This window comes from Dreissena polymorpha, chromosome 1 (assembly GCF_020536995.1).
Source record: "Dreissena polymorpha isolate Duluth1 chromosome 1, UMN_Dpol_1.0, whole genome shotgun sequence".
NCBI lineage: Eukaryota > Metazoa > Mollusca > Bivalvia > Myida > Dreissenidae > Dreissena > Dreissena polymorpha.
Window position 1 is genome coordinate 119,271,140 of NC_068355.1, and position 22,770 is coordinate 119,293,909.

At 35.7% G+C, this 22,770-nt stretch overlaps 1 protein-coding gene across 2 annotated transcripts in view; it reads left to right on the forward strand.

Annotated features, from left to right (window-relative positions):
- The window catches only part of LOC127847022 (A-kinase anchor protein 10, mitochondrial-like), a 60,916-nt gene extending 42,801 nt beyond the window's left edge, over positions 1–18,115 (forward strand). For both annotated transcript variants that reach the window (XM_052378536.1, XM_052378545.1), the window contains exons 6-14: positions 3,247–3,331; positions 4,351–4,474; positions 5,248–5,381; positions 5,780–5,924; positions 7,635–7,749; positions 8,145–8,340; positions 15,078–15,207; positions 16,132–16,295; positions 16,600–18,115. In XM_052378536.1, the coding sequence (XP_052234496.1) occupies positions 3,247–3,331; positions 4,351–4,474; positions 5,248–5,381; positions 5,780–5,924; positions 7,635–7,749; positions 8,145–8,340; positions 15,078–15,207; positions 16,132–16,254 (1,052 nt within the window). In that variant the 3' untranslated portion in view covers positions 16,255–16,295; positions 16,600–18,115. The remainder of the gene's footprint in view (positions 1–3,246; positions 3,332–4,350; positions 4,475–5,247; positions 5,382–5,779; positions 5,925–7,634; positions 7,750–8,144; positions 8,341–15,077; positions 15,208–16,131; positions 16,296–16,599) is intronic.
- Positions 18,116–22,770: the final 4,655 nt, after the last annotated feature.

A 22,770-nucleotide genomic window follows, 5' to 3' on the forward strand; every position in this document is an offset into this window, starting at 1 on the left:
TCTGTCCTGTACTAGTTCATTTAAAATCACAACATGCACAAAATTAATTTCCGGCTAGAGATTTTTGTTTAAGCTTGAAAGCGATTTTTAAATAAAGTTATTATTAAAAAAAAGTTTTCGAGTACCAGTAAACCAGATACTTTTAAATAAAAAAAGTTTTTTTCTACCTGAAATCTTACTGAGTTTCGTTTATAAATATTTTCGAACCAATTTTACTTAAAATCATGAACTTTATTTCAGCTATAGATTTTTGCATTACCTTTACAAATGATACTTAAATAAGAAATATTAATAATGAAATGATAAATAAAAAAAACACACAAAGATTTGTACTATTCAATATAAAAAGTCTTGAATCTTATAAATTTCTGAATGAGTATCTCCGGAACTAGACGTTTTTATAAAGAAATAATAACGTTTTAAACAAAACAGATATCTGATTTTCAATAAAATTGTGTAGCTTGGCCATAAATCTTCCAAAGTTTTGCTAAATAATATCTTCGGAATTATTAACGCTAAAAAGCATAAAGTTTACTTCACACTTTAGATGCTGATATCACTTTTAAGTATATTCAATAAATTACATTCAATAAAGAAAAAATTGTGTTTGAAGCAAAGGCACAACTGAAAGGAGTATTCGGTTTAAAACATTACGTGTTGTTACTGAATATAATGTTGCAGAGCCAAAAATGTAAAAATAATGTAAAAAATCTAGAATATAATATTTTAAGTTAACTTTTAATTTCTAATGGTGTGAAACATAATTACGTAATGTTTCCAATCTTTGTTTGTTGCGAGATCTTTGAACGCTGTAGTCTACCAGATTTTGCAGTACGGTAATGGCAGCGGGTCTCGTGAAAGCCAATATGGCTGCGGTCAATTTATCGATTCTGGGATTGTCTATACCTAAGATAATTTACTTACAATGATTTAAGCTAAGATGCTTTGACCTAAGATGATTTGTTCTTAGATTCTTTGATTTTAGCATGCTTTAAATTAAGATGCAATGACCTAAGATGTGTTTACCTAAGATGGTTTACCTAAGATGCTTTACCTAAGATGCTTTACCTAAGATGTTTTACCTGAGATGATTTAACTTAAGATGCTTTGACTTAAAGCCACACGACTTATTTGGCTTGGTAAATTTAAGTATAAATAAGAAACATATTTTATCTATGCCAATTAGAATATATATGCTGGTTACAAGGTAGAAATCTGTCTTTTTTGCGCTTTTGAACTTTGAAATTGATGCATATGTTTAGAAATACTACTTTGCATTTTAAAAGCGATACCGTTTGAAAATTAATAAATTACTTGCCAACTAGGCTATAGATTTATTGACAATTTTGCACACGTTCAAATTGCATCTATATGTATTGATTAATATGTATTTCATTTCAAGGCGTGTGGCTTTAAGAACTCCCAAAGTATGTTACTGTTTATTATCCAGGAAAGATAGAACACTGTCAATACAAGTCATGAGTTTAATAGTCATGAGTTTAATAGTCATACATGTAGGCAGGTAATAATTATATTTAACAGTTGCATGATTGTATTGGCAAGTTGTATGCAGATTTTGGGGCAAAATGTATTTCAGAAATCTTTTGTTGTCCTTTACCATGCATTTCCACAATTATTAATCATAAGGGAAGTTTACATATGCTATTCTTTTAGAATTTTGTCTAACAAAATGGTAACTAAATTTAATATATATTTTTTGTTAACATTTTCATCCTTGAAATAACAATCAAATACCTTGTATTATAATATATCAGACTATTGGATTATTTGTGAAAGACAGATTGATGTCTAGATTTTTAGTTTTCTTCTGATATTAATTGTCTTGATTTGAGCGTTGAAATCTTCATATAATTGTAATTGGAGGAAAACTTTTCTGGAAATTGGAATATCTGGAAAATCAAAGAGCATGGAAAGTTATTATCATTCCATCCTCTGAAATACAATGGACAGATTGCTCTCATGGGATTGTGACATTCTTCAGATGCTGGTTTCATCTAAACTCTCTCATCACTATAAGGGTTTCTTTTTGTGTGTAAAACATTGTTATTACATTTTCATTTAATATACAGTGGAATCCCTCTAAACCTGATCCTCTCTATACCGGAATCCTCTCTAAACTGGGCAATTTGTCCGGTCCCATTTTTTTCCTATAAAACCATGCATATAATATATAATATTGAAACCGAAATCCCCTCAATTCCGAATACCGGTCATCATTTGGATCAAAATTAGGTCATTCCATACGCAATTGTACCTCTCTAAACTGCTCAGAGCCGGTTTATTGCACCTCAGACCTAGTGTCAAAAAAGTTGTGAATAGCGGATTAAAGACGCGTGAAATTAATAAAGGTGGTCGAAAAATTTGCACACTGTAAAAATCTCAAAACAATTTAAAGATACATGTACTTGTCCTGTGATGTATATATCGATCAATAGAGGTGTGAATACTGATTATAATTACTGATAACAAACATAAGAGTTCTTTAGTGTGTTTTGTTTTTGATGTAGGAAGACGTGCTAAATTTTAATAATCTGAATGCTATTTAATTTTGTGTTATTTATTACAATTGCTTATTTAGTGTCATATAAAATGGTGATTTGCAGAGTTCTTGAAGCAGTTGCATTTAGATATTCATTTAGATTTTTAAATTGGTAATTAAATTATTTATAATAATAATTTTAAACATCTTATAAATTTCCACACCCCACGTTATACCCCCCTCTCACCCCCCACCCCCCTACCCCCCCACCCCCCCAATTTTTTTTTTTTAAACATCATATAAATTACCACACCCCACATTATACCCCCCTCTCACCCCCCTACGCTCCCCCCCCCCCCGGCCCCCCCATTTTTGTTTTTAACATCTAATAAATTACCACACCCAACATAATACCCACCTCTAACTCCCCCCCCCCCCCTGCCCCCCCCCCAATTTTTTTTAAACATCTTATAAATTACCCCACCCCACATTATACCCCCCTCTCACTCCCCCCCTTGATCATGACTGGCAGATGACCCCTATTGATTTTCAGGTCACTAGGTCAAAGGTCAAGGTCACAGTGACTCGAAATAGTACAATGGTTTCCGGATGATAACTTACATTAGGTCAAAGGTCAAGGTCACAGTGACAAAAAACGTATTCACACAATGGCTGCCACTACAACTGACAGCCCATATGGGGGGCATGCATGTTTTACAAACAGCCCTTGTTTGTTCATGTTTCAGGAGCAATCTGTAGAGAAGATGGTCAGGTAGATCCGGAATGTTTTGTAGAATGTCAGCAGTTTGCATTGAACAAGATACAAGAAAGGTAAGTTTTTAAATACTTTCTGTATTTAAGTATTGTGATGGCTAAAAGAGCAACTTGTGTACATTTCAGGTTCTTTGATGACTTTAAGGGCAGCCTGTGTTCTTTTCAGGTATTTTTATGGCTATGAAAGCAGCCTGTCTATAAGAGTAGCCCTTCTTAATTTCAGGTAAAATACCTGGCTATAAGATCAGCCCTTGATCATTTCAGTTCTGGGGACTTATGGTTTGTGCTCCCTCTGTCTGTCTGTCTGTCTGTCTGTCTGTCTGTCTGTCTGTCTGTCCGTCTGTCCGTCCGTCCGTCACACTTTTCTGGATCCTGCGATAACTTTAAAAGTTTGTTTATATTTTTTCATGAAACTTGGAAAATGGATAGATGGCAATATGGATATTATGCACATCATTTCATTTTGTTCCTTCATCAAAAATTCTGGTTGCTATGGCAACAAATAGACTAGAAATACTTATGAAAATGGTGGTTTTCTGGATCCTGCGATAACTTAAAAAGTTCTTAATATTTTTTTCATGTAACTTGGAAAATGGATTGATGGCAATATGGACATTATGCACCTCATTTCATTTTGTTCCTACGTCAAAAATTGAGGTTGCTATGGCAACCAAAAAAACTACAAAAAATTCTGAAAATGGTGGAATTTCTGACAATGGTGGAGCCGGTGGGGGACCATATTGCTTGACAATAGCCTTGTTGTGATGGCTTTAAGAGTAGCCTGTGTTAATTTTAGTTACTTTGATGTCTATAAGATCAGCATGTCTTATTTCATTTACTTTGATGGCTATTAGATCAGTCTGTCTTCATTTCAGTTACTTTGATGGCTATTAGATCAGCATGTCTTATTTCAGTTATTTTGATGGCTATATTAAGATCAGCGTGTCTTATTTCAGTTATTTTGATGGCTATAAGATCAGCCTGTCTTCATTTCAGTTATTGTGATGGCTAAGAGAGCAACCTGTCTTCATTTCAGTTATTGTAATGGCTAAGACAGCAACCTGTCTTCATTTCAGTTATTTTGATGGTTATAAGAGTAGTGCCCACCATTGTAAATACCAGGTAGAGGTGCTAACCAGTGGAATACTCCACATCACCGATGTTATGTACAACGAACAGGCTCTGTTCTACTTTATGGAGGTAACATTTCTGTTGTAGGGGAGATCTATTGAACCTTTTATATTAAAAGCATTTAGTATATCTTATAAGGTATTTGTGACAGTGCCATGCAGTTTTATTGTTGTTTTTGTTGAATTGGATACCGTTTCAGATTATTGATGATATTTTAGTTGTAAATCTGTGATGGGATATATTTGCTACGAGGGGAACCTTGCTCTTTAAACAGACACATTTCTAGTTTCACAATTTAATTAACCCTTTCCCCCGTGAGGAGGCTAAGTAAAAAAGGCTTTTGCACCCAGCGAGTAACTGACAATCTGTTAAGATTTTATGCTGATTGTTGCTCATCAGTAACTAAGGGTTGGAAATAGACCCTTTAAAACTTGAATTTAGTAAGAAAAGTCTAAATTTAAATTTAACTTTCTAAGGGAAAACAAATGCAGAAAAATGCGTATCTATGTGGTAAAGGGTAAAAAATATCTTTAAAACAAAATTGGCCTACTGGCAGCAATTTGGACCTTAAACCCATTTATGCCTAGCGTCTTGAAAAAAGGCCTTGGCAAACAGCGTAGACCCAGATGAGACGCTGCATTATGCGGCATCTCATCAGGGTCTGCGCTGTTTGCTTTAAGGAATTTCTGTAAGAAATATTCTAAATATAGAAATAAGTATACTAGAAATCCCTAATTTTGGAAATAAATTGATCCAATTTAGAAGTATGTGATAGTCCACTAGGCATACATGGGTTAAAAGTGTAGATGTATCCCTACATATGCTGTGTTGTGGTTTTGCAGTATCTGGAGCAGGAGGGCCTCAGTGATCTGCTGCAGTTCCTCATAGCGGCTGATAACTATGGCGACCTCCTACGAAATGCAGACACTTACGATGGGCAAATGGCACAGACCGACGCCATGGTGCTCTATGACAAGTAGGTCAACTTTTGTTGGTCATAATCCTGGTTGCTACAAGGATGTTTGTTATCAGAGGCCAGTAATCATATTGCCTCTCAAATTTGTGCTGTCCTGAATGAACAAGTTACGGAAGCAGTAGGTCAACAGCAGTTAAACAAGAATGAGAGCCCATTCGTCCAGTTGTTCTGGTACTGTTAATGTCGAATCAATTGGTATTAATCATTTGTGACAGACTCCTTTAGATTCAAACACAAATCTGATGAAACGATGTTTACACTATCTCCTGATTGTTCTTTTAAATGAAAATATTAATTGTTATTAAAAATTAAAAGTGGCAGACCTTTTAAAATAAATTGAACACTTTTATAGAACGATTATCATTTAAACTAAAAATAAAGCTTTTGATTGTGTGCAGGTATTTCTCTCTGCAAGCAGCAGTGTCCCTCGGTTTCCCTGACAACGTGAGGTTTGAGGTGGAGAGTAACATCTGCCGGGAGGAGGGTCCGCTGCCAGACTGCTTTGCCAAGCCGCGGCATATCGTGCTACACACGCTGGAAAAGGTGATCCTTCTTTTTTAAAGATTCTTAGTGCTCCTGAAGTTTAAGAAGAAATTTAACTTAAAACTATTATGTTTCGTGCCTTTCAAACATACACGAGAACTCTCACAAATACCAAAATAACACAATTTTACCCTGCAGTATGAAATTCAACATTAATTAATTTATATGGCAAGATGGATTATGTTGTGTGCTAAAAACAGGTACATGACGGTACAGTTTTACCAAATTAATGAAATGATTGCACTATAATTAATATTGTAACTTCTGAGTAAAAACATATTATTTGCGTAATAAAATTAACAAAAATGTGTACACAATATAAATTATGTTTTAAATTGTGTACGATAGTTAACCATATATATATATATATATATATATATATATACAGTCGAAACCCGATGGCTCGAACTTGCTTGGCTCGAATTTCCGGTTGGCTCGAACTCTCATCAAAGCACCAAATTTGTATCGCTATATATTCATATAAAATTTTGTCGGATGGCTCGAATTCGCGAGGCTCGAAATATCAGATGGCTCGACCTGTTTTCACAGTCCCGGTGACAATTTTCACACGTTCTTTTGTTCGGATGGCTTGAACTCGTTTCGGGTCGCATAAACTGTAAATTGATTAGGACAGCTTGATTAAAGGCACTCAATAATGGATATAACACCTGTTGCAAACATGTCATTGACTTAACCGTTAATTGATTTAAGTAAAAGATGACATTTTGTATTAATATAATCAGAAATAATCTCGAGGAGTGCGAAAACTCACAGCACGTTCATTCTCAACTAGTCGTAAAAATGTTGTTTCACGATAACAGCTAAGGAACGCAACACAGACTGACAAAATGTTATTCTTAAAAAAATATCAATAAAAAAATCAATGTAATACTGTCTCATATGTAAATGATGTGTATATAGTGCTGACGCATGTTTTGTTTTTTAGTGCTCTGTGTTACCAGAAAATGTGCTACGTTAAAACTTGCAGATATAACTTACTTTATGATATTTTTATTGTATTTGAAACTGTTTTAAAATATTGGTAAATAAAAGTATTAAGTATATATTTGGTTCTTATTCAAAACAGATAGTAGTACGAAGTAGACCTGAGTTAAATCAATATGTGTACTCTTCAACTGGAGGTAAAAATGTACTGCAGACGTGTTCGTAAACAAAAGTTTATTATAAATCGGATGGCTCAAATTCCGGATGGCTCGAACTTTTGTTACCAGTTCCGACGAGTTCGAGCCATCGGGTTTCGACTTAATATATATATATATATATATATACACAAGCTAGGAAACTCATGATTTTACTATTTTACTTGGTCTCTTTTGTATCATAAGGATTGTTGTGAAGGAACAATCAAGTTATACCATAGTTGCAAAAAAAGAATCCAACAATGTAGACAGTTCCACAAATGTTTCAAAAGGACGAGGAAAAAAGATCCCACTGTGGTTGTTTATTTAGCTGGTACAACATTTCAAAATGCTTCATCATTGAGTTTCGTAAACACAGCACAGACCTTTTTCAAGTAAAAAGACAAATCCATTTACATGCAATTCATTTAAAAAGCTTTCAAAAATACAACCAATTATATTAGATGCTGTGTATTAAGATTGTAAATATGAAATATTCAGCATCCAAATAATGAGTTATTAAGTAACAATTCTTAAATTACTGTTTAATCATTCCTCTCCTGATTTTCAGAGGTATTTCCAGCAGTATTTAACCAGTGACATCTACTACAAGTTTCTGTCGGAGCTAGTGTCCGCTGTACAGACTGCTCAAGAGTTCCCCCTGGGACAGCGTAGAAAAAGACGAGGTTTGTACACTTGTTTATGGTCAGTCAATTAATTAAGCCTTTACCACTTAGTTATGTATTTTGACGCATTTGCAGTCAAATAAAAAGTTAAATTTATTTAAATACCTTTCTTACTAAATTCAAGTTTTAAAGGCTTCATTTCCAACCCTCACTCGCAGGCTGTTGTGGTTTAATGCTGGTTGCAAAAGCCATTTTCAATTTGCTTCTTATGGGGAAAAGAGTTAAGATTTAAACATAAAGTGGTTACTTGTTTCATTGTCTATTGTAGAAATGTTGGTCTTTTTCATAATCGCTCTCTGCCATCTTGAAATAATATTATGATGGTCTTGAGGACCTACGTTCTTTGCTGTGGAAATATATCATATAGTAGATATGTGTATACCTCTTCTTACCAGGAAGTGAGACATCTTCGGAGCACAGTGCAGGTGCCCACTCAGTGGGAGGGGAGAGCATCAGCTCCCGGAACACCCTCCTGGCGGCGGGCTCATCTCGGCCTGTGCAGCTGAGCAAGCTCGAAGAGAACATACGCAACATCCACATGGACGACACTCTGCTCAACCCAGACAAACTCTGGGAGAGGAAGGACGCAGGGTTAGTACTGGAATCATAGCTTTATTCTCAGCACTGATAGGAACAGAGTGTTGTTGTTGATAATGAGTTGTCCAATTGTCGTCATTTCACTGAGAGGTTGGGGTTTGTAGTGGTCATAGCGGACAAGTATTACAAACAAATAAGAAAATTACCAATGCAAATTCCTTAATGTTGTGGCCTAAATCAGAAATTCACTTATTTAAATTTCCAGCAAATAGTCATTTTTAGCTCCACTGGCCAAAGGCCAGCGGGGCTTATGTCATGGTCCTGTGTCCGTCGTGTGTGCTTGCGTGCGTCCGTGCGTGTGTGCGTTAACTTTTTCTTTAAACATCTTCTCCTAAACTACTGGTCCAATTCTGATGAAATTTCTCAGGAATGTTCCTGTGGTGAACCTCTTTCAAATTTGTTCAAATTATGCCCCTGGGGTCAAATTTGACTTTGCCCCTGGGGGTAAAAAAATTGAAAATTTGCTTATTGAAGGCCTATTTTGTGCAAACTTTATATATCTTCTTGTCAAGAACCATTGGGGCTAGGGCTACCAAATTTGGTATGTAGTGACATCTTATAGTCCTCTACCAAGTTTGTTCAAATTATGCCCCTGGGGTCAAATTTTACCCTGCCCCGGGGGGTCAAAAAATTGAAAATTTGCTTATATAAGGCCTATTTTGTGCAAACTTTAAAAATCTTCTTGTCCATAACCGTATGGCGTAGGGCTACCAAATTTGGTATGTAGTGACATCTTATAGTCCTCTACCAAGTTTGTTCAAATTATGCCCCTGGGGTCAAATTTGACCCTGCCCCGGGGGGTTAAAAAATTGAAAATTTGCTATATAAGGCCTATTTTGTGCAAACATTAAAAATCTTCTTGTCCATAACCATTGGGCCTAGGGCTACCAAATTTGCTATATAGTGACATCTAATAGTTTTCTACCAAGTTTGTTCAAACAATGCTCCTGGGGTCAAATTTGAACCTGCCCTGGGGGGTTAAAAATTGAAAATTTGCTTACATAAGGCCTTTTTTGTGCAAACATTAAAAATCTTCTTGTCCATAACCATTGGGCCTAGGGCTACCAAATTTTCTATGTAGTGACATCTTATAGTCTTCTACCAAGTTTGTTCAAATTATGCCCCTGGGGTCACATTTGACCCTGCCCCGGGGGGGTAAAAAAATTGAACATTTGCTTATATAAGGCCTATTTTGTGCAAACTTTAAAAATCTTCTTGTCCATAACCATTGGGCCAAGGGCTACCAAATTTGGTATGAAGTGACATCTTATTGTCCTCTACCAAGTTTGTTCAAATTAAGCCCCTGGGGTCAAATTTGACCCTGCCCCGGGGGGGTCAAAAAATTGAAAATTTGCTTATATAAGGCCTATTTTGTGAAAACTTTAAAAATCTTCTTGTCCATAACCATTGGGCCTAGGGCTACCAAATTTGGTATGTAGTGACATCTAATAGTCCTCTACCAAGTTTGTTCAAATTATGCCCCTGGGGTCAAATTTGACCCCGCCCTGGGGGGTCAAAAAATCGAAAATTTGCTTATATAAGTTCTTTTTTGTGCAAACCTTAAAAATCTTCTAGTCCATAATCGTATGGCATAGGGCTATCAAATTTGGTAATGTAATGACATCTTATAGTCCTCTACCAAGTTTGTTCAAATTAAGCCCCTGGGATCAAATTTGACTGTTCCCCAGGGGTCACAAAATTGAACATATGCTTATATTGGGCCCATTTTGTGCAAACTATAAAAATCTTATTGTCCATAACCATTGGGCCTATTTCTATCAAATTTGGTAGGTAGTGACATCTAATAGTTCTCTACTTAGTTTTTTCAAATTATGCCCCTGGGAACAAATTTGACCTTGCCCCAGGGGTCACAAAAATGAACATATGCTTAAATAAGGCCTATTTTGTGCAAACTTAAAAAATCTTCTTGTTCTTAATTATAGAGCCTAGGGCTACTAAATTTGGTATGTAGTGATATCTAATAGTCCTCTACCAAATTTGTTCAAATTATTTCCCTGGGCTCAAATTTGACCCGGCCCTGGGGGTCACAAAACTGAACATATGATGTTTACAAGTGGAGATTACTGCGGCCGCTTGGCTGTGACCAACAACAACATCAGCATCTTGTAAACATGAGATTAAACCCTGTCATTTAGTGCCATTTTAGGTCAGATGGTGACTGCTTACAAAGGCGTTGAAGTATGAACATGTGTTATGAATGTTTTTCTTAAAAACTGAAAAAAGTCGGGTTTTATTAGCTCCACTGGCCAAAGGCCAGCGGGGCTTATGTCATGGTCCTGTGTCCGTTGTGTGTGCATCAGTGCGTGCGTGCGTGCGTTAACTTTTTCTTTAAACATTTTCTTCTCCTAAACTACTGGTCCAATTCTGATGAAATTTCTCAGGAATGTTCATGTGGTGAACCTCTTTCAAATTTGTTCAAATTATGCCCCTGGGGTCAAATTTGACCCTGCCCCGGGGGTAAAAAAATTGAAAATTTGCTTAAAGAAGGCCTATTTTGTGCAAACTTTATAAATCTTCTTGTCCATAACCATTGGGCCTAGGGCTACCAAATTTAGTATGTAGTGACATCTTATAGTCCTCTACCAAGTTTGTTCAAATTATGCCCCTGGGGTTTAATTTGACCCTGCCCTGGGGGGGTCAAAAAATTGAAAATTTGCTTATATAAGGCCTATTTTGTGCAAACTTTAAAAATCTTCTTGTCCATAACCATTGGGCCTAGGGCTACCAAATTTGCTATGTAGTGACATCTTATAGACCTCTACCAAGTTTGTACAAATTATGCCCCTGGGGTTTAATTTGACCCTGCCCCGGGGGGTCAAAAAATTTGCTTATATAAGCCCTATTTTGTGCAAACTTGAAAAATCTACTTGTCCATAACCATTGGGCCTAGGGCTACCGAATTTGCTATGTAGTGACATCTTATAGTCCTCTACCAAGTTTGTTCAAATTATGCCCCTTGGGTCAAATTTGACCCTGCCCCGGGGGTTTAAAAAATTGAAAATTTGCTTATATAAGGCCTATTTTGTGCAAACTTGAAAAATCTACTTGTCCATAACCATAGGGCCTAGGGCTACCAAATTTGCTATGTAGTGACATCTTATAGTCTTCTACCAAGTTTGTTCAAATTATGCCCCTGGGGTCAAATTTGACCCTGCCCCGGGGGTTAAAAAATTGAAAATTTGCTTATATAAGGCCTATTTTGTGCAAACTTGAAAAATCTACTTGTCCATAACCATTGGGCCTAGGGCTACCAAATTTGCTATGTAGTGACATCTTATAGTCCTCTACCAAGTTTGTTCAAATTATGCCCCTGGGGTCAAATTTGACTCTGCCCCGGGGGGTCAAAAAATTGAAAATTTGCTTATATAAGGCCTATTTTGTGCAAACTTTAAAAATCTTCTTGTCCATAACCATTGGGCCTAGGGCTACTAAATTTGCTATGTAGTGACATCTTATAGACCTCTACCAAGTTTGTACAAATTATGCCCCTGGGGTTTAATTTGACCCTGCCCCGGGGGGTCTAAAAATTGAAAATTTGCTTATATAAGCCCTATTTTGTGCAAACTTTAAAAATCTTCTTGTCCATAACCATTTGGCGTAGGGCTACCAAATTTAGTATGTAGTGACATCGTATAGTCCTCTACCAAGTTTGTTCAAATTATGCCCCTGGGGTCAAATTTGACACTGCCCCGGGGGGTTAAAAAATTGAAAATTTGCTTATATAAGGCCTATTTTGTGCAAACTTGAAAAATCTACTTGTCCATAACCATTGGGCCTAGGGCTACCGAATTTGCTATGTAGTGACATCTTATAGTCCTTTACCAAGTTTGTTCAAATTATGCCCCTTGGGTCAAATTTGACCCTGCCCCGGGGGGTTAAAAAATTGAAAATTTGCTTATATAAGGCCTATTTTGTGCAAACTTGAAAAATCTACTTGTCCATAACCATTGGGCCTAGGGCTACCAAATTTGCTATGTAGTGAAATCTTATAGTCTTCTACCAAGTTTGTTCAAATTATGCCCCTGGGGTCAAATTTGACCCTGCCCCAGGGGGTTAAAAAATTGAAAATTTGCTTATATAAGGCCTATTTTGTGCAAACTTTAAAAATCTTCTTGTCCATAACCATTGGGCCTAGGGCTACCAAATTTGCTATGTAGTGACATATTATAGTCCTCTACCAAGTTTGTTCAAATTATGCCCCTGGGGTCAAATTTGACCCTGCCCCGGGGGGTTAAAAAATTGAAAATTTGCTTATATAAGGCCTATTTTGTGCAAACTTGAAAAATCTACTTGTCCATAACCATTGGGCCTAGGGCTACCAAATTTGCTATGTAGTGACATCTTATAGTGCTTTACCAAGTTTGTTCAAATTATGCCCCTGGGGTCAAATTTGACCCTGCCCCGGGGGTTAAAAAATTGAAAATTTGCTTATATAAGGCCTTTTTTGTGCAAACTTGAAAAATCTACTTGTCCATAACCATTGGGCCTAGGGCTACCAAATTTGCTATGTAGTGACTTCTTATAGTCCTCTACCAAGTTTGTTCAAATTATGCCCCTGGGGTCAAATTTGACCCTGCCCCGGGGGGTCAAAAAATTGAACATTTGCTTATATAAGGCCTATTTTGTGAAAACTTTAAAATTCTAACTGTCCATAACCATTGGGCCAAGGGCTACCAAATTTGGTATGTAGTGACATCTTATAGTCCTCTACCAAGTTTGTTCAAATTATGCCCTTGGGGTCAAATTTGACCCTGCCTCGGGGGGTCAAAAAATTGAAAATTTGCTTATATAAGGCCTATTTTGTGAAAACTTTAAAAATCTTTACGTCCATAACCATTGGGACTAAGGCTACCAAATTTGCTATGTAGTGACATCTAGTAGTCCTCTACCAAGTTTGTTCAAATTATGCCCCTGGAGTCAAATTTGACTCTGCCCTGGGGGGTCAAAAAATCGAAAATTTGCTTATATAAGGCCTATTTTGTGCAAACTTTAAAAATCTTCTTGTCCATACCCGTATGGCATAGGGCTACCAAATTTGGTATGTAATGACATCTTATAGTCCTCTACCAAGTTTGTTCAAATTAAGCCCCTGGGATCAAATTTGACCGTTCCCCAGGGGTCACAAAATTGAACATATGCTTATATTGGGCCCATTTTGTGCAAACTATAAAAATCTTCTTGTCCATAACCATTGGGCCTATTTCTACCAAAATCGGTAGGTAGTGACATATAGTTCTCTACTTAGTTTGTTCAAATTATGCCCCTGGGAACAAATTTGACCTTGCCCCAGGGGTCACAAAAATGAACATATGCTTAAATAAGGCCTATTGTGTGCAAACTTTAAAAATCTTCTTGTTCCTAATTATAGAGCCTAGGGCTAATAAATTTGGTATGTAGTGATATCTAATAGTCCTCTACCAAATTTGTTCAAATTATTCCCCTGGGCTCAAATTTGACCCGGCCCCGGGGGTCACAAAACTGAACATATGACGTTTACCAGTGGAGATTACTGCGGCCGTTTGGCTGTGACCAACAACAACATCAACATCTTGTAAACATGAGATAAAACCCTGTCATTTAGTGCCATTTTAGGTCAGATGGTGACTGCTTACAAAGGTATTGAAGTAAGAACATGTGTTCTGAATGTTTTTCTTACAAACTGAAAAAAGTCGGGTTTTATTTAAATATGTCGAAATTGACCATATATCCGGATGAAAATATTTTTGATGACATGTTAATTTCATGTCTTTTTTGTAGTGTTTAAACCAGTTTAATAATATATTATTGATTTTAAAAACACAACTTCCATGAACATGATTATTTCAAGAAAAGTCGATATATGATACTGCACGGTAAACTCAAACTTTGTATCCAAGAGAAGGTGTTGAAATTAATGAAGTGCAAAGTTCTTAACCATCGTATATGCTGCTTTCTAATAACTAATGATTCACTGTTCCATTTGTTAATGGTGACTCATGAATTGTGGTTATGGTTGTCAATTGCTCAACAATCCATATATATTTCTGACCATTTTATAATTTTCTAAATAAAACTTACGAATTGATCTTAGAAGTCAAATGTATTACTTAATTAAATACATTTATAAATATAAAGAAATAGTCTTTAGATTATCATAATATTGGCAGGCCTGTTGGTCTTAGGGATGTGTGGGTTGATGAGCAATTTCTCCTTTTATCACAATTATTTCTACCCTACCTGATCATTTCCTTCATATTCCATTTTAATTTAATTGACGTCTGCAACCTCTTTCAAATTGGGAAAGTCCAAAATGTGTCGTTTGGTAAAGGGTTAAGGCATTTTGATTCCTATGGGTCTTGTGAATCTGTTTCAAATCAAATGAGTAGATTTGATCTTCAGCATCTAAAAATATGTGAAATAGAAAGAACGACAATATCTTTTGGAGAGATAAATGTACCTACGTTATAAGCAAAGAACCTGTGCAACAATTCCTGGGCTTTTAAGTCTGTTTAGTTAACACGGTAGTATTTTTTTCCATATATAAAAATGCTCACCCTTCCAACTTTAAACCCCCAGTGGGACGAGGGATAGAAAGAGAAAGTCACATGCTTGAGTACATTTCAACCCATGCGCATTGCACGTTTTTTTCGCAAAGAAAAAACAGTGGAGCGATACAGGGCCATCATGGCCCTCTTGTTTATACTCATAAGTGTTAACCTTTGCATTTGCAGGAAGATGTCTCTGGGTCAGATTGACACACTGGGTCAGTTTGTGTCCCAGTTTGACCCAGACCCTGAGGAGCAGGAAGCCGGAAAACAGAAGCAGGGCCGGTTCTTCCGTAGCAAGAAAGACAAGGAGAAGGTAAGCTTTGTATCTTCTATCAGGACTCAATGACCATCACCTAGGTTTGCTGACTGATTAAACATGGCTTCCAGTGGCTCAAACTTTGTCCAAATTTCCATTAGCAAAATTCTGCTGTTGTGGGGCTATTTTTAGTGTATCTAGAAGAAAAGATGGAACCAAACGGCATTGTCATCAGCCACATTGATCAATTTGTAGTCGTTTGCTAACTGAAAAATGCAAGAGAAAATCTTCATACATCAATACGTCAGAATAACAACTATTTCAACAAAGATTGGTCAGTTTGGTAAAGTTTTTTTTTTCTTAGATTTTCTTGATTAAGACTTTTAGCATATATATTTGTCTATTCCATTTGCAAGCTGATTTACAGAAATATTAATATTATGAAGAATAAAAGAATTTTAGGTCATTCAGTTTAATTTAAACCTATCTATTTTGGCTCGATTGCATAGAAAACCTAAGGCTTATCTGAAATGCTTTCTAGTCGGTTTCCTGGGACTAGAACCAGTATGTGGTGTTGATGGGGAAAATCTAAAGAACGATCCCACAAAGGAGATCGAACTCATGACCTCCAGATCACTAGGCGAACACCATATCCACTACACCACTGTGACTCATAATATTATCAAGAATTTTTAAAACAAACATAACATAAGCATGATCATACTATGATGCTTGCTTAAATGTCAATGTCACATATGTGTTATAGGCTTTATGTGTAGCAAAGTTACAAAGGGCACTAGCTTCTGAGTCCAGTGCAATAAGGGGGGGGGGGGGCGTTTGTTACCTTCAGACACATTGCTAGGTGACGTTGACCTTTTTTGCACTCAATCTTATTTGAAAGGGGTCAATGAATCTTTAATGGCAAGACTTCTACCGGACGCATCAGCGTTTATTAAACTCAACATCTTGTTGTATTTTAAGGAGAAAGAAGAAATGGCTCGCAAGGTGGCCGAGATGATCCTGAAGGATGTGACCTCAGTGACTCAAGCTATCAGTGCAATAAAGAACACCAGCTCAATCAGCGAGAACTCCAAGAAATCCTGACAGGATCGGTCAGTGCGCCAGTCCGTCTGTTTGTGATACATGTAAGTATAAACAGAGTTAACTGTTTTGTGTCCAATATTTTTAAGAAAGTTTGGCTTAAATGTGAAAAAATTAATTTGCCAATATTTGTCAATAATTCCATGGTATACTTCTGTGACTTTATAGTTGAAAGAAGTATTTTCATATTTCTTTTTGAAAATATTGCAGTAAAAACCCTTTATATTTGGAAAGCATGTTTTGCATACGATTTTTTCACCAATATTATTATGTCCAGCTTATAATTTGGATTTTTATTTGTGAACCTATTAAATATGTCTCTTTAATAGAATCTTTGTTGTATTTTAGAGATCAAGTCGGCATTGTGCATTCCATTGGAGAATTTGACGAACTAAGATAGGTCAATGTTGTATTTAGTCATTAAAACCTGTTCTGTCCATGATTATAATTATGTTAATTCTATGCTTAACTTCTATGTTAAGTTATTTTATAACTTTTTTTTGTAGAGATCATGGTTTAATAGTTTTTGTAAAATCAAAGGTTATTGGTGAAGCTTTTAATGTTCTTATATGAGTTATCATTTTTTAGTTTTTACAATTTTATCTTACCTGAGCAGGAATTCCTTGATTAGCTTTTGTTAAAGGGGACATCTTCATCTTGATAAATTGACACATAATTGATACTTTAAAATTTCATGCATTATGATTGTTTATGAAATCAAAATCTAGGATCTGTCAATAATGTATTTGTCAGAACAGTCCACACGATTAACTGCCCTTTGATCATGTGAAAACAACTGGCTGATTGGAACTTGATTGTTCATCAGATCTTTACTTAACATCTACGGCATTTGAAACACCTTAAGATGTAGAAACAGTTCAAAGATGGCCTAGATCAGTGTACAAACACCAGTGTTATTGTCCCGTGTTTGCTAGATTGCAATTGACTGTCTCTTTTTGTCTAACCTTGACAAAGCTAGTGCAGTTTGGTTTGATGGCAAGATCTCAGTGGAATTTAAATTAGCCATACCATCAGTGTTTGCACTTGGCAATTGGAAGCATTAACCCTTTCCCACTTAGAAGCAAAGTGAAAATGGCTATGTGCAAACAGCATAAAACCAGAACAACCTTCGAGTAACTTGCAGTCTGTTCAGTTTTATGCTGTTTGCGCCTCATCAGTATCAGGGTTGAAATGAAGCCTTTAAAATTTGAATCTAGTAAGAAAGGTCTTTAATTAAATGTTACATTCTAAGGGACCACACATATGTCAAAATACGGATCTAAGTGGTAAAAGGTTTACAGTTAAATAAACATCTGATGTAGGACAGTCATGTAGGTGATGTCATTCAGCTGGCAGATGTTTTCTTTGTCATTGCCTGTACTCAGGTGAGCACTTTCAGTCATCATGTTGTCCAGATAAAGTTTTTTGGTTCTTAAAGGGACCGTCAATCAAGATTGCCGAAAAAAGACAAGTTCTAAAATACCGTATTTTTTCCAATTATTAGTTTATATTGATTAAAATATAACGACTGGTGTGTCACATTACTTGAAAAAAGTTACTATTTTCAGTATATTCGGTAATAACATTTTGTGATATGAAATCGAAAGTACAACGCGAAAATAGGTGACATAGCGATATACACATTATAAATAACGCAAGTAGATTGATAATTTTATATATATAATATATACAATGCACTATGCATGCACAATTCGCATTCCTGGGTTTACCACGTGATGATGATGATCAATCTACTTGCATTATTTATGGTTAAATGGTAGTTACCTGGTACCTGTACCCAGTAAAATTTATTACCGAATATACTGAAAATATGAAAACTTTTTTCAAGTAATGTACTATACCAGTCGTGATATTTTAATCAATATAAACTAATAATTGTATAAAAAAAAACGGTATTTTAGAACTTGTCTTTTTTCGTTAATCGCGGTTGACGGTCCCTTTAAAGTTGCATATGTTTTAATGCATGTTCATTTACCATAGGCTGTTGCAATGAATTGTTACTATGTGTTTTATTAAGTGTACATATATAATAATGCTTATGGTGCTATTGAATTAATACCAATCGAGCTGCATCTGTGATGAGTATGGATGAGATTGTATGTAGCTAATAACTGTATGAGAGTAAACTTCAAATGATTTAATTGCATTACTTTAATTCTTTAATTGGGCAATCCACCAAAACCAGCTATCGGTACTTTGTTTTAATTCTTTATTTGATGTGTTGTCTGTCGTGTGAAGGATGTCCTTTAGGAGTATAAAAAACTTAAGGAAGTCTTTGAGAAATTTGTAACAAAAATACACACATATTGGTTCATAAAGGCCCTATAAAGGTGACAAATCCAATTATTATGCATATGAACTGGTCTAATTTTTACCGGATTTCAGTTACTCTTGCATAAAAAAATGCTAACAACACAGCTTAGGTGCAACGTTGTCAAGAAATATGGAAGATATACACGTTTCATAATTGGAAGAAATGTTTACAACTTTGAAACTAACGTGATGTGTAGCCTCAAAGCGGTGACGTATGCTAAAAATAGCAGAAAGAAAATTCAATTTTAATTCTATTTTAAAGAATTTTTTACCAGCAGAAAGTAACTTATTAGATCAATACAAACGTTTTAACCATTTAGAAGAGAACTACTTTGTGAGTGATACTGGAACATGTTGAAAATCATTGATATATTTTTGGTAACCTGAGTCACTTTCACTTTCCCCAGTAAACAGCGATGTAAATAAACTGATTGTTTGTAAACACAATTGACTTGGAGGACACTGTATTTTTAGCTCAAAACAAGTTGTTTTGCTCATTTTTTATGATAATGTCCAATAGCATATTTATATTGTTTTTTGATAACCTTTATAAATAAAATATGAAAAAAATATTTAAAAATCAGTAAATAATTATGGATCGTCACCTTTATAGGGCCTTTAAGAGAAATTTGTTGGATTAAAGGTCAAGCTTTCCTTTGGTTCCTTGAAAGAAAACTTTTGAAAGTTTTAAAACAATAATGTAACTTAATATAATTTCAGTAGTCATGGTATAAGGTGTGAAGAAAAAGTGATCCAAATAACTCAGGAGACCTTGAAAGATAATATGAATAGTTTAAACTGTTCTTTAATAAATACTCATCAGTTCATATTATATATATAAGCATTTGAAACACAGAACAATTAATGTTTTTGAAACGCAGAACTGTGAAAGCGTTTGAAATACGGAACTGGAATTTTTTAACGTTTCGGGTGTCAATGTTTAAATTATTTAAACCACAATTATTTATCTATAAATGCCCTGTTTCTGCAAGTAAAATCCATTTAAGACTTAATGAAATATTGTCCAGCCTTGTACTGTTTCTATCCAATTGATGAGCTTGTTCCTTCTGATTAATTGAACTTTTGATTGTCATGGCAATTATAAAAATACAAAAATCTGAATAATCAGTTAAAATCACAATTACGGAAAGCTGTGAAGAGTTGTAATAATTTTGTTCTCAGTTTACCATTCCTTTTTGTTGTTTCAAGCATTGAAGCATGGGCACAATTTTTTCTGTTTGAAATATCTTGCTTTATAAGCCAGTAAGTTGAGGTGAATAAATGTACTTTAATCAGTACAGAATCAGAAACCTTCTTTTCATCATCAATTTGTTTTTGAAAACAGGACACTCTTTGCATTAACTCTGTGAGTAGCAACATGGTCACTTAAAGCTTCTGGTCTAATGCGAGTACATGTGAAAACCTTTGTATTATTTTGTGGGTTGCAGGTACCATGTTTTGTGCAAAGCAAACAAAAAATACCATTCCCTTCAACAAAAGACAACCACCACATTTCAGTCATTTTGCAATGATCCTTTTTGTCCATCAGCAAGTTGTGCTGGAATCAATACTTCAGCTGCTTTTGCCGATCCTCTTCTGCCTTTGACACTGAACTGCAGTCACTGAAAAGGTCATGGTGGTGAACCTAATGTTCATCTTCCTTAATCTCGGCTTTGGACAGAACACCAAAAATATCTGAAAAATATCTTAATAGTTAGTGATTTTTTGCCATCAAAATATTATTCTATGATTCAACATTTGTTGAGATTTAAGATGGTACAAACTTGAATACTCTTGTACATTACAACACTGATGTTTTTCTAACAATATGATTAAAATCAGAAAAACTTGGTTAATTTACATGAACAAAATAACGAAGTTACTCATTTTGTAAGAATTATGGTCCTTTTTATGCTTCCGGATCGAAAGATTCGGGGTATATTGTTTTTGCCTGTCTGTCATTGTATGTGTGTGTGTGTGTGTGTCCCAAAACTTTAACCAAAACTTTAACCTTCTTCATAACTTTTGCAATATTGAACGTAGCAACTTGATATTTGGCATGCATGTGTATGTCATGGAGCTGCACATTTTGAGTGGTGAAAGGTCAAGGTCATCCTTCAAGGTCAAAGGTCAAAAAAATAAATTAAAAAACTTTAACCTTCTTCATAACTTTTGCAATATTTAATTTAGCAACTTGATATTTAGCATGCATGTGTATCGCATGGAGCTGCACATTTTGAGCAGTGAAAGGTCAAGGTCATCTGTCAAGGTCAAAGGTAAAAAAAAATTCAAAGCTGCGCATTAGGGGCATTGTGTTTCTGACAAACACATCTCTTGTTCCACTTAGAAAATGCATATTATTGATAAATCAATGTTAAAGTTTGCGTACCACCTAAAATATTGTCTTTGTCCCTTGACATATTGCTTTCATATTTTGCATACTTCTTTACCAATATGACCCCAATCTATAAACAAGAGTAGACAACTGTTACAAGCATTTTGTAAGAATTACATCCCTTTATTCCTCAGCTACCTTTGAATTTTTTCTGATGGGACTTGTTGAGCTGCCCTTTTGTCTCCCTGCATATTTGACACTTCCTTCCCTATGCCTCCTCCAGCTCCTGTCTTGTTTCGTGGAACACTTGGAGATCCTCTCCTCACGAGGACGAACAACCCCTTCATCTTCACCTCTTTTCGTCATGCAACTCCTTGTCCAGTAACCTCATCTTGCTGCGGAATTGATGGTACTATTTTCCCTATGAAGACGGACGACCTCCTTAGTACCTTCATCTAGAAACAGTCCCATCGGCTCTTCCATCAAAACTTCATCAGTCACACACTCTTGAACTCATCTCAGCCACACCTAAACATTTCAGGCCTATTTAAATCATAATCCTGAGTTGAGGCACTGTAAGGAAATACTAAAAATTCATTTATTGTCCCCTACCAGTGAAACTGGAGGGGACTTATGGTTTGCGCTCTGTGTGTCCGTCAGTCAGTCAGTCAGTCTGTCTAACTTTCCTGTATCCTGCTATAACTAAAGTTCTTCATATTTTTTTATGAAACTTGAAACATGGATAGATTGCAATATGGAGATAATGTAAGGCGTTTCATTTTGTTCCTACGTCAAAAATTCTGGCTGCAATGGCAACAAATGTACAAAAAATAATAATAAAACAATCTTGACAATGGTGGTGTTTCACCGGAGGGGACCATATTGCTTGACAATATTCTTGTTAATACTGTTGTTGTTTTAAATTGGTCCTAAGCCAGAATCTGGATTAATTATGGCACATCATGGTTTTTAGCTCGACTATTATATATGAAATATATAAAGTGGAGCTATCCTACTCACCCCGGCCTGCGTTAGCTTGCAAATGTTAAAGTTTTCGTACTATCCCAAATATTTTCTTTGTCCCTTGACATATTGCTTTCATATTTGGCATAATTGTTTACCAACATGACCCCAACCTATAAACAAGAGCAGACAACTCTATCAAGTATTTTGTCATAATTATGGCCCCTTTTCCACTTAGAATATGCAGCAAATGTTAAAGTTTTCGTACTACCCCATTTATTTTCATTGTCCCTTGACATATTGCTTGCATATTTTGCATACTTGTTTACCAACATCACCCGAACCTATAAACAAGAGCAGACAACTCTTTCAAGCATTTTGTCATAATTATTGCCCCTTTTATACTTAGAATATGCATATTATTGATAAATCTACAGTACAGCCAAAGCGGAACAAACGTATTTTGCGATCCGCGGCGGCAAGGCGAAACGAGTCGATGCCGCGTCAGTCGTTGAAGCCGCGTCAGTATGCGGCGGCAAGTCGCATTTCGCCGCGAAACTTCGCATCTGTCCGCCGAGGCATGCCGCGGTCCGCGACATGATGCCGAGTCGATGCGATCATGAAATTTTTTTTTTTTAATTATTAGTTACATGTAGTTAACAAATTTTGAAAGAACAATTATAATAATAATTAAAATCATAATAAATTTATTGTGCGCGGATTGTATTAGCATATACATGTAAGCATAGTTAATGTGTCTGGCCAATTATTACGTTTGTTTCCCGCCCGTAGCGTATGTAATTCACACATAAACAAGGTCACGTAATTATGTTTTCGCACATACAAGTGGTCAAGGCTCCAGCATATGGTGGATTTATAAATTAATT